Genomic DNA, 13,162 nt, shown 5'->3' on the forward strand with positions numbered 1-13,162 from the left:
CCTGCGTCGTTCTCCATTTTTTGTAGCGCGGCTTGTACGGCGCCCTCGATCGGTCCGTTGGTAAACATTGACTCTACGTCGAAAGACACCATGATCTCGTGGTCCTGGATCTCTTCACTGGCGATGGTGGAGGCGAAGTCAGTTGAGTTCTTCACTGTCAAGTTCGAGTTAACTGCAAGAGGAGATAATACGTTGGCCAAGAAAGCAGACAGGTCGTGTGCAAAGGTGTTGACACACGACACAATTGGCCTAAGCGGTGTGTCGGCCTTGTGGATCTTCGACAAACCATAGATCCCAGGTGGTTGTTTGTGTCTCGGTCTGATCTTATTATAAACCGCCTCTGATATGTCCACTCCGTCTTCATCGGGGAAACAGGGAGATCTATGCAGGAGAGGATCAAAGAACACGACAGGGATATACGACTCGCCCTTACCCAGACCTCCGCCGTTTCTGAACACACCCACAAGACCGGCCACTATCCTATATGGAATGAGGTCAAGTTTATTGATCGAGATCCTCACTGGTACACACGTAGGGTCAAGGAAGCTATTCACATAAGACTTCACCCTAATAACATCAACAGGGATAGTGGAATTGAAATTCCTGAAGCATGGATACTCACGATCAAGAAACACAACAACAGGTGAACGGTACAACAGCGGACCACTGAGGGAACAGCTACTCGCCGGAACAATGGAACAATAGGAGGATCGAAATGCACCAATCACAGCCGACCTTTATCATATAGATGATACCGTGCAATCAGTCGACCTCATCGCCTGAAGAAGACTAGCAGTAAGCAGTCGAAACGTCGCGATCTACATCTCAAGTGACTACATCGTGAGACAAACGATAATACACCTTATTATTGCATCTACCACGATGAATAACAACAACCTTTTCCTCGTCATTTCTGCTATACGTATTTAAGCTTATCAACTATTTGTTCCTCATTTCGCCATGTCCGTATTTAATTGACTGTATTTATTTATTTACAATATCGTATAGATAAACAGCGGAACAGGTCCTTCGGATTCTCTTCAATTCTCTTGACTGTTGATCGTCTAAAACACTTAATCACGGCTTGAATCATTGGAAAATTCATACAGCTCATCAATTTTGTGACTTTCAATGTCTTCTTTTTCGGCAATCGAGTATGGTTAAACCTGTATGAGCTATTTATATAATTACAGGTAGCTTCTAGTTATAAAAACGTCAGTGAGAAAATTTACTGAATGTAGAGTATTTCTGCGGTGAGATATTGGGCACTTGCGTCAGAAATTCAAAGAATACCTATCTTGACACAGTGCAAGCGACCGTAAAACGGCCTAAACAGCGGATGTTCGAAACCCGGGGGAGGGGAACTCCTATATGAAAAGGTTGGGGATGCTCGTCGTCTGGGGCACAAATCAAGGATTCTGGTCTCACTTAGCGTGTTGACAACGAAACATCACCATCTTTAGCTGTCAAAGTAACCTTTAGGGTGCATTCGAGGAAGTAATAATTAAAAGAAACGCTATCATTTAATTTCTGGTTTTACGCTTGATTTCCGCTGATCTCTCGAGTACGCGAGTCGGGTCTACAAGTGCGCGAGAGATACTTTCTTGAACAGTGGCTAGTAATTGAACCTATTTCGTTTTAAGTGCTATTTTTTAGGGGTCTTATGAAGCTCGAGCAACTCCCATATTAGTCTCCTTTAGGAGTAAAACTCAAATTTTCCGAAGAGCATCCCTGACCTTTTCATATTCGAGTTCCTCCCCCCCCCCCCCTGGGGTTTCAAATGTCTAAGAGGAAGTGACCCAGTGAAGAAGGAGTGATGGAGTGAAATCGCTTCACCACTACAACTAGGAAAATATAATATTTTCCAAGTCTAAAAAGGAAAGAAAGAAAGGAAAGAGTGTGTGATTCCTGTTTTAAATCTTGCACCATTCCTGTTGTTCTTGACCGTTTTAAACCAAAAAATTAAGGTGCGACGAAGGGGAAGGAAAAATTCAAAATCTTTCCAAATCCACTACTCTATGACAAGAAAATTCGACAAAACCTGGCTTCGACTACAAGTTTATTCTCACCACAGTTTTCTTAATAGTACTTGACCACTACTGGGTTGAAGACGTCTTTGCCTATGTTGTAATACGGAAAAAATGTTAAACCGTCTTTAACTTAATTTAACAATAAAGCTAGTGCCTAGCAAATCCCAAAATAAATCCTTGAATTGAAAGTATCAAATACTAATTCCGAGTGGAATGCCTTTCAATTGAAAAAAATATATATATACTTTCTTGTACTCTTTGCCGTTTTGGCTTTTCGTCAAGCCTTTATTTGGCCTGCCTTGGCAGCCCAGAATGAGCTTCTGCATGCTCAGACAGCTTAACATTGTTGTAATCCTCGTCATGCCATGTTATCTCAAGTCGGTGATTCACAAAGTGATAGTCTGGCATCTGGACAACCTTCTTAGCTCTGCATGCAAAGAAGCAAAGGAACTCGAATTAGTGACACTGGGTCGAGTGCATCAGCATATAAAAAATACAATACTGTTTTAAATGAGCAAGCTACTACCGTAGCCTGATCGTTGCCAGCTTCCGAAGTTTACTATCCTGATAAAAAAAAAAAAAAGATATCTCCTCCTAGGCAAGGTTGTTCGCTGGATAACTAACTGGATCTTGTGTTTGCAGTTCAGATATTTTTGGAGTGTTTAACATCAATCCCCACATCGGGAATCTCTAATCTAGAAGTCGGAGCTAAGGTCACTGATTCCACTGTAACAGTGACCACTAAAACTTATTCATGTCTTGATGAACCTATTCATGTCTCCTTATTGTAAGTCATCAATATCTTAAACGCATAATAAAACAGAAAAACTTACTTGTAAGTAGTTTTCAAGTCACATCGGAAATGGCCACCTCCTTCAAGCAACAGAGCCATGTTAAGATCACCTTTAAGCACTCCATCACGCACATACATTTCCTCAGTGCATGGCTCCCATTTCACGGTCTTCTTCTGCATAACTGGACTATTGGCAGGAAAGTTCACCCCATCAAATCGAATTTCATAGGAAAAGCAGTCGCCTTCCATTCTGATGAAAGAAGGTCAGGCATATATACTCAGTAATGCTACCATGACCACTTAAGAAAATAAACAAGAAAGCATTAAATTAAACAGTCACAGTTGTCGACGTCTTTCTTCATTCTGATAAAAAAGAAATAAAAGATAGTCAGTGTTACCATGCAAAGATAAAAGGAAGACTTTGTCATTTACAGGCATAGTTAGTAATGTAATTTAATAGATGAAACCAGACAAAACCAGTGGCGATTTTTTTTCTTCTTCCCTTTTATGATACACAGAGAGAACCATTTTGGAAAAATGCCTTAAAGTTTATATAACCCCAAATATATTTTTAGCGGGATAATCTTCTATTGCATGGAACAAATTGCCACAAGCAGTTGTGTTGTTGGTTAAAACAGACTTTTTTTTATGAATTTATTAAGTCGGGATCACTAAGCACACGACCTAAGGCAACGGAGGCTGGGGCTAGTGACGTCAGACAAGGATATTGGCGCCAGTTTTGAACTGAAGAGAAGAGTAGTGAGGAATTTCCGTAGTATGTTAATGAAATGACCTTTAATTTTTCTTGGCGATTTTATCATATAAGTTGTTTAGATGTATTGCGTATTTATCGTGCAAACCTCTTCAGGTTTTTAACTCTGGAAGACGTTTCCACGAGCTTGTAAACATCAGTTGATGAAGCATACTCATTCCACAGGGAATGCAAAGCTGAACTAAATAAACCGCAATCGCTTCGAAGATTTGTAGATAGAATTTCAGAATACTCTGACTTGGGATAACAATTTTCATGGCAATTCTCCGACGGAAGTATCACGTATTAATTTTTTGTGCTGCTTCATATAAATTTCCTATAAATCTTCTTAGCGAGAACCATTAGCTCTACATCTTACTTTATGTCGTTTGTGGCGATGCAAATGCCCCCGTCTTCGTAAGTCATGCTTCGTTCCCAAGAAAACCCCTCAGGAAACGACTGCTTGAAATAGTCTGGGATGTCTTCTGGGTATTTAGCGAATACCCTGTTGCCGTAATCGAATACTGTTGTCAAGATGTTGAAAGCGAAAGGCAGAGGTCCGCCGTCTATGACTGTCAGGTTCATAGTCTGTTTTCCCCTAAAACGCAAACAAGAAACCAAAAAGGTAAAAAAAAAGGAACTGTTCATATGCAGTGCGGATTTTTTTTCTGTGTTACAAAGTCCTTGGATAATGACGCCAGATACACTTCTCTGCTTTGCCTGATTAATGGCAATCGAAAAATAGTTCTAAAATGCTCATCAACAGCATTCTGTTAGTAGATAAAGCCCTTATTAAACAAGTGAATATTTGCTTTTGACTATGACAGTATGACCTTCAACTTTAAGAACCGTATGATTGTTTTCCTGGTAAATATTTGGTGGCTTTCTTTTACACCACCAAACTATAGAAACTTGAATAGAGGGAAATGGTTAGGAGGGTCGGTAAACATCAAAGAAACAAACAAACTGGCTAAAATGTATGTTGAAAGGTCCTTGACCCTGCCCATCTTTTGTTTAATGCTCATTGATTGTGTATAAATTACACTACAATCGCAATGCTTCAGTCTTGGTTAGTTGTGTGAGCACACATAACCGCCTTTTGTATATTGCCAGGTTTTGTGCGGGGTCAACCCTCAAAATAGCCAACAAAAACATAAAACAAAGAACTTGCCAGGTTTCATTACCATTTGGCTCTATTATCTATACGCAAACCGTACAGTAAGTTCCTTTTGACTGAGTTAATTGGTTGCTCGCTCTTTTGAATAGTGCGCACTTTTACAGTGCTTATACTTTGACACAAATGAGGCGACGACCAACTTTTCTATGTGGCAAAGAAAGAGAAACAGGGGAAATGAAAGCAACTCAGAAACAAGGCGGGAATTACTTGATAAACTAGGTATGGAAACGTCAAATAAAGAGACACTTAACGGTCTGGTCGCATCACAGAGGATGTTTTCAATCTGACAAAAACCCAAGTAATGAAAGGTTTTTTTCAGGTAAATGATGAATGGCTAAGAAATACATAGCAAGTGGAGCCTTTTAGCCCCACAATCCTTGTAACATAGAGCAAAGGCAGGTAGATTTTAGGTTTCGATTTCGAGGCAAGGATAAGAATTAATTTTTGAAAGTCTTCATGTAGACTTTCTCGCTATCTTCGTTCGTTTACCTTTGGAGAAACTTTAGGTGTCTCGAGTCCAAACGATACAGCGCGTCCGGTTGAAACTGTCGATACTTAAAACCCCTGTATCAAAGTAAAGCTTATAGAACTGGCTATCACAATATACCAAGAATTTGGGGATAAAATGAATTGTCGAATTTTTCTCGACCTCTAAATGCGAGTGTCCGAATAACCTTTCGTGTCCTTTTTAAAAGCTACAAGTCAAAGAGAATTTGTTCGTTTGGTCTCAAATTTGGACGTAGAATATAACTTGTCTACGGGCGGTCGATGCTTTTTTCATCGTATTTCGAACATGTTCAGTAACTTTTCACGGAAATTAAATATGACAAATCGCACACACGTTCTTTAGCGCTTTGGGTCCAGAAACTGAGGAACAAATTAGATAAACGAAAAACCAAATTCGGTTCGCCTTGTAGTTTTCAAAAGGTGATTTGGGCGCTCACATTTACAGGTCGTAAAAAATTCGATAATTCCTTTTTATTTCAATTTTTATTTCAATTCTTGGTATAGTTTGATAGCCAGCTCTATGAGCTTTAATTAATTGGAAATAGGGGCTCAGGTGTCCACAGTTTAAACTGGACGCGCAACATTGCTTGGACTTAGACACCTCTGAAGGCGTAAGGTAACCTCAAGGGTCGTAAAATCGAAGGAAAGAGAAATAAACCCTGTATCTGCTGCGATATACGGAATAAAATACGGCTTTGGACGTATTCTCTATCTTGTTCAATGAGAAAAGAATATGAAAAAAAAAAAATACTAAGCAATGCTCGAAGCAAGGGTGCCGTAAAACTGACCAAAATGATTAAACATTTGCAAACTTTTACTTACTCGAAAGGCTGGCCTCTTCCTTCCCCTGTAATCACGAACTTGTGCCCGTTTACAGCACCGTCCATACGCAGCTTGATCTTCATTTCTGGTTTAATCACAATCTGCGGAAAGAGATTGGGATAAATCTGACATCAGCCAACAGTTCAAAATAAGCAGTAGAGTAAATTCATCAGTCAAAATGAAACGAAACCTTTTCTCGTGCAACACTTACCATGATGGTAGACGCAAGTAAGATTTTAGCGTAATACAGCTCTTGTTGTTCTCGATCTGCTCTCTTCCAAATCACCGGGGTGAATGAGACCTCAGCACTGAGGATGCTGCTTTAAACCTGAATGTCACACCCAAAATTGAATCAATTATAAGCCAGGAACCCTAATGTAACAAAAAACAACTCATTGTAACAAACACCAAACCCTTTGATGTCTATCATACCAAGCCACACTTTTTCGTTGTTCACGTACTATTTCAAAAACTCGTGCTTCGGGTTTCATCACCGGTTTCCAAACGCGAGAAAACATTTGGTTTTATTGTTTTCGAGCGTTTTGAAACCTGATGAAACCCGAAGCGCAAGTTTTTGAAATTAGTTCTTCAACAAAGAAAATTTGTAGAAATTATCATTACAGTAAGTTCTCTGAATTTAAATATGTGTTATTTGAGGCGTGGAATGTGAACCCGTCACCTACTTGCTGCTTGCTGGCCTGTGATATTATTTTGAAACCTAATGAAACCCGAAGCGCAAGTTTTTGAAATTAGTTCTTCAACAAAGAAAATTTGTAGAAATTATCATTGCAATAAGTTTTCTGAATTTAAATATGTTTTATTTGAGGCGTGGAATGTGAACCCGTCACCTACTTGCTGCTTGCTGGTCTGTGATATTATTTTATTTGTATTCAATGCCACGTTGTTACCTAACTGTTTGTGACTTCTGAGCGAGCACGTTGCTTCGCAATGCAGATGGCAGAGTACAGATTTAGACCTCCTAAACTAGCTTAAGAAGAGGAAACTTGTGTGACCAGCGCTATTCCAAAGTCTACTCAATATAAAAACCGGAGGAGAAAGTTGTTTCCCGCGTAAGTGCCATTTAGGGGCCGAAGTGTATAAGCAAGGTTGAGACCGAACCAAAAGACAAGGTAGCAATCAATGAGGGAGAATTTAATTTAGAAAAGAATAGCTCTTTCTGTTTTGGGGACTTTAACAACTGTACCGTTACATTCAATGTCAGCAGTAAATAAGCTTGCTTTAAAGTGTATTGTAACTCTGTGTGATTAAATAAAGTTGTTCATCTTCATGTGTTGGTCTTGCTCTATGAATATGCAGATTAAGAAACATTTTACACGCGGGTTTGAAATCGTTTCTAAGCACGTGCGGTTTTCATATCGTTTTTTATTGGTTTTTCAAACTCGATCATCCACCTCACCAGAATGAGGCGTTTTGGTTGGGTAACAACGACATGAATAATTAATGAGTTTCAGAAATGAAAATCACCTTGGGGTATCGACTAACAAGTGCAATGATGCAAACATTAATGGAATTACTTTTGTAACTACGAGAATTAAAATTTTTCCGTTTTTGGTCGCCTTTTCTTTTTTGTTTTTGTCTTTGTTGTTACAGGCTAATTTTTGCGAACTTTCTCGTACAGTTTTAAATGTAAATTAGTTTTTTCACGTCGTGTTAGGTAATCGTCTATTGTCTAGCTGTATTCAGGCGTTGTCAGTTCCGGAATGCCGTACAGATCTTGTAGGTAATCTCGTATTTTCCTTTCTATTTTTTTTTTTTTTTTTTTTTTTTTTTTTTTTTTTTCCGTTTTTCGTATTGTTGTATAATCGGTATATTTAAGTTTAAGTTCGTGTTTATTAATTTCTGCATTTGTTATTTTGGTTTTAAGTGAATCGTTAGAATTAACGACGAATTCAAAAAATAGGTCTTTTTCATATGGAATTACATAATTCATCATATCATCAAGTAAAGATACTGTTATCTTGATTTTCATTTCCGTTAGCATTAGGGTTAACGTTCATTGCTTCGGTTAACGAAGAGTTGATACATGACATCAAAAGCGTGGTTATTTTCACGACTATATATAAGATCTGCCTGTTTCTTCGACGCAATCAGTCATTCAACCAGTCTAATTTGGCCTAGCAGATTTAAATTAAACTAGGCATTACATCCTGGGTTTTTTATCAATCAGTCTAATAACTGTTTTTTTTTTTTACACCAAGAGTTGAAAATGGAGCAGAGATACATTCTCTCTTATAAGTTATCGTATTTAATAACTTCTGTAATACTCTACAATAACTTATATAACTTATATCTTTTATTTCGTTAGCGTTAACCTTCATATTAAGAAAGAGTCGCACTAAAAAGTTTATCGAGTAACCAGGAGGACAACCAGTGAACACACCAATGTCCTTGCCTCGATTCCCCTGAAAAGTTTCACGCGTCTCCAAGTGCTTTTAAAATGGTCAGCTCTTGGTATGTCAACTAACTATTTTTCGCAAGTGTAATCGAGTGAGCGGTTTATTACGTAATAGAAAAGTTTTCAATTGAGTGTCGAACGTAATCAGACAATTACTTTGGTTTTGGTTATACTACGGTTTGAGATGAGCTGAGTAGTCTAATTGGTAAGTAATTGGTTTTGTTTTTGGTTTCACGACGCTCAGTTGAAAACCGCTCTATCGTGTAAGAGAAGGAGAACTGCGTGCAATATTTGATGTAGTCATTCAAGTCGTGCAAGAGCATCCTGTCGTAATCTAGAAGAAGGTGATCTTGATAACGTCGTTTCAACTCATTAGCAATAGCACTTTTGGCATCCTGCAAAGATAAACATTGGTTTTAAAAGAATCACTTGAATATTTACTACACGGGCATGTTTATGAACAGTTAATCTGTTCAAGTTGACATCACTGTTCGTAGCTCGTGTGAATTGTCCTATCTTGATCAATCTTAACGATACTTGTCCCGCGGACTAACCCGGCCCTCCATCCTGCCAGTGGTGGGATGTGTTCTCACAGGGATTCCATATCGGGGCTCATGATTCTTCTGGCAGACCGAGTAAGAAGCCACTTGGAAAACTTAATGCGGTTGGGATTGAACCGTTCGTTTCATTAGCCATATTGAAGACTGAATGCACCAGCATGTCGAAACAATTAAGAAATAACGTGTACATTTTAGGATCATTATTTTGTTCCTTCCATCCTCGGTCACTACACTTCGCCTCCATGTAATATCCTCCATGCATTACCTTTTGTAGTTCACTTTATTTTCCTATTGCATTTTGTAGTATCCTAGTTATGCACCAGTCATTTGAACCCCCCTCCCCCCACCGCAATTGGAGGATATCCGGGGCAAAGTGGGGGTTTTTACCTCGTTTTCACTCAATTTAGGCTCCCAGGTAGTCGCGGAATGAACATTTTTTCACGGCTTTGTTATGCAATGTGGGGGTTTGAACGGGCATTTCGCGAGGATTTCACTAGTTGTTCGCGGCTTCTTTTAGAAGACTGGGTTCAAGTTGCATGCTCGCAAAAAACATGGAGGCTGAAAAAATGACGAAGAAGGTATGATTTCAATCGCTTAATATCATGCTTTGACTTGACTTTAATGGTATGAAAAATAATCCTGTGAAAGCTCCCGTCGTTAACAAAGTTATAATCTATTCAATGAATTGTGCTTAATGTTTAGAGGACTTATAGTAAAAGTGAATGCCCCGGGCACACCCCAATTTTTATTTTCATTTATTTATTGTCATTCACGAACATTTCCATTACAGTACAGGTAAATTCTGCGAAAGACTCCTTCACAGCCAAAACGACATAAGCAATCTGAATCAGGAAATTTTAAACTGAGGATTTCGGCTTCCATTGTTGGTGACATCTTTCATGTCCAAACTTTGGGCATGTTTCCTACTCGTGTCTCATTCTCACAAAGTTAAAACCACCCCGCCGCGCCCCACCTCGCCCCGCCTCGCCCCGTCTTGCTCCTAAGTAAGGGAAAAGGAAATGGGAAAGAGGTTGGCTGGGAAGGTGGGAGTGTCATGGCCAGATTTAGTGGGCCTTGGACTGTAGCCTGTTTTTCCCCGCTTATTTGTTGTATTTTAAGTTGAAGTAGAGTTTAAGCTCTTATTTTCGCTTGACCATCACCCTTGTCGAATCTGGTAAGCCGCTCTTTTCGAATTTGATCCTGCTCGGGTCGACGAAGGTTTTTACTTGTGTTCTGCCTCTATTGAACACTCCCATTCTAGCACTGCCCCGCTTGAGATTTTGCGTTGAGAATTCAGCTCCCGGCGGTTCTAGTATCCTTTTCACCAATTTCGAATCGGTTCTTTCAAGATTAAAGCGAGATAATCTTCTCTTTTCCAAGTGCTGAGATATTTCAAGGAAATGCTAAAAGACGGCGTTCTCATGGATTAATTCGCTGTGATAAATGGTAATGCCTTCGTCTGCCGAAGACTGATGATTTCATTTCAGAAGTCGTTTATCTGAGAACAAATTCATTTTTTATACTGTTTTTTCTGCAAAAGAAAGGTTATTATAGATGCTAGATATTATTTCTGTTCAGATCACACTTTGAGGGAAAACCATGAAATGCAGAAGTTGAACTTCAGCCCAATAAACCAGTGCATTCGTTATCATAGAACTGTGAACGTGAAGAAAAAGCTCAACTAAGCTTTTCAACATTATATCAAGAAATAGATAATTAACACTTGATACATATTAAAGTTCAAGAACATTACCTCAAAAATAAAGCAAGCGAGTCTGCAACACTTAAGATACTCCATTGAGCTGATTTTGCTTCCCCGATAACGACCAACTCTAGTTGTTAGAATGTTAATAGCATCAACACGTCTGCCGTCCTTAAATTCAATGACGTATTCACTCTCCTGCTGTGACTGCCTGTTTGTGCTTAGTGTGTTTTCTGCTCGTCTCTGATCAGATCTCACTCTTCTTTTTAGAAAGCGGCATGCCTGTGAGAAATGCATACAGTCTCGGTATCTCTTTTTAGAAAAAGTGTAAGCTACGAGCAGGCTCTAAATAAATGTTTTTGCTTTTGATTAAATAACATTTTCCAAATAATTATTTATTAAATAGTATTTTAGACAACTAGACTTTTTAATAACAAAGTGTGTTTTCAGCAGTGGCTGCATTAAATGGTTTTGAAAAAATGGCCATCGCTATTAAAATGTTTTAGATTAGACAAAGTGCTTACCGACTCTTATTACCTTTCTTTAAACTTGTCAAGCTCTCTACGTTTCTCCTCTCGTTTTGCTTTCACCATTTGTTGCTGATACGTAAAGCTTGACATGGTAAACAGAACGAAGCAAATAATTTTGAATATAAAATAAAATTACTTTACCAAGTACAGTTAACCGCGGCACCACCACAACAATATAAATAAAAACAATTATTGTTCGTATGTCCGACTATACTGTGCGACCTGACGGTCACCTGCTAAACGTCATCGTGCAAGGAGTTTGATAAGTTTAATAGGGTTAACAAAGACAAGACCAATATCACCCATATGTGTACCCTTCCTCGTCTCTCGAGTATTTTGGACTGATGCTAACTCTCCCCTGTAGCTGGCGCTCACATTCTTTTACTTTTTGCTTTAATATCTCATTCTCCTCCGCCCTTTGGGTGGCGATGTCCAAGCTGGCAAATAGAATTCAAACAAGAACATGGCTTACACACTGCAGTCTTTTAGTGTACAATGTCTAAATAAACCAAAAGGTATCTTCACATTACAAAATGTTTTTTTTTTTTTTTTTTTTTCTTAAAACTCATAATAAATTTTGGTCTTTTGAACAAGAACCATCACTTAAAAGTTGAAATTCGTACGTTACATTCTTATCTTACTTTGTACGGTTAACAGTCATTACTAAAACCGACTCTTTTCACCATCGTCTGATAACAATGGTACTGAGATAATAATTACCTTTGGAGAAGTGTATCTGAAAGAAATGACCTAAGCTGCCCGACAAAAGTGTTTTAAGAACCAGCTTGCAATTCCTAGAGAGCAGTTTGAATGCCGTTCAACTTGGCTGGGTACGTGCCGCTGGTCTCCCAGACATCCCGTGCTCATTATCGTCCATTCTGTGGTCAATTATATATAGACTCCATCTTAGTCGCATTTTTCCAAATGTAAACTTTGCGATCTTGACTTAATAATTTTCTGTTAATTGTTTATCAATCTACCTTAGTATACTAATTGACAGGTTCGTCATACGTAGAAGATCACACTCTTCACCTTCAAACGCTCTGGTACATTTTATATCGGAAAATATTCAAAATATTTCCTCGATTTCCAACGAGGTGGTCGTGTTGAAATGTGCGACCCAGTTTTAGCTCCGCTGTTGGGACCCCATTATAGTCATTCCAGTGATGTAAGTGCTACCTAGGCCAGCGGCACATCCCCAGTACCTTATTGATAGAAAGTAATCCCCTCCCCTGGGGGGTGGCTTTGAAAAATCATATCACATTATATTACATCAGATTACATCAAATTACCTATCATTACACCACAATGCATCCCATCATATCGCATTTACCTTTCTTTTAAGAGATTTTGTAGGTGGGTGTTGTTTTTCTGTAAAATTTCTGTTGTTCTTCAACTGTTCTTCGTAATGTTTTCGTAACTTCAAGACCTTTAAAATTGTTTAAACAGTATTACTTATATTTTATAACTTCAGCCTCTTGAACGGCAATGTATAACAATTTGCTTTTCATATGCCCAAAAAATTGTTACCTTTCCTCTTGTTCACTTTTTAGTTGCTTTTCTCGAGTCTCCCACTTTTCTTTTCGGTTGTAGATGAAAGTGAAGAATGATCATCGCAGTAAATTTTCCAATAAATAACATCTCCGTTACTCTGATAAGTGGGCTAATGCCTACCTCAATCGACTCAAAAACGCTATTAAATGTAAAAAAGGGGTTTCTCTATTTAAAGTGAAAGTTTCTTCTCTAAAATGAAACTCAGAACGGAATTATGAAGAAAAACGGGTTAGTACTAGATATAATGTCCCGAGAATATGGCTGTAGCCCTTGTATACCCCTGTAAACCCCTGTATACACTCGTATACCCCTGTATACCT

General features: G+C 38.6%; 1 protein-coding gene and 1 long non-coding RNA gene across 2 annotated transcripts; both read right to left on the reverse strand.

The window, feature by feature from the left end:
* Window positions 1-2,042: 2,042 nt before the first annotated feature.
* Window positions 2,043-6,385, reverse strand: LOC149113391 (GFP-like fluorescent chromoprotein cFP484). The gene is made up of 5 exons (XM_089288277.1): window positions 6,292-6,385; window positions 6,081-6,181; window positions 3,954-4,172; window positions 2,864-3,073; window positions 2,043-2,457 (listed from the first exon to the last, which is right to left on the reverse strand). Exons 1-5 carry the CDS (start codon window positions 6,292-6,294, stop codon window positions 2,316-2,318), a joined length of 675 nt encoding a protein of 224 aa, XP_089144403.1. The 5' UTR covers window positions 6,295-6,385; the 3' UTR covers window positions 2,043-2,315.
* Window positions 6,386-11,664: 5,279 nt separating this feature from the next.
* On the reverse strand, window positions 11,665-12,911 carry LOC149113392 (uncharacterized). The gene is made up of 2 exons (XR_016206803.1): window positions 12,622-12,911; window positions 11,665-11,725 (listed from the first exon to the last, which is right to left on the reverse strand). It is a non-coding gene; the product is annotated as an uncharacterized LOC149113392 (long non-coding RNA).
* Window positions 12,912-13,162: the final 251 nt, after the last annotated feature.

This window comes from Orbicella faveolata, unplaced genomic scaffold (genome assembly GCF_042242905.1).
Source record: "Orbicella faveolata isolate gen_17 unplaced genomic scaffold, um_ofav_v1 contig_15, whole genome shotgun sequence".
Taxonomy (NCBI): Eukaryota; Metazoa; Cnidaria; class Anthozoa; order Scleractinia; family Merulinidae; genus Orbicella; species Orbicella faveolata.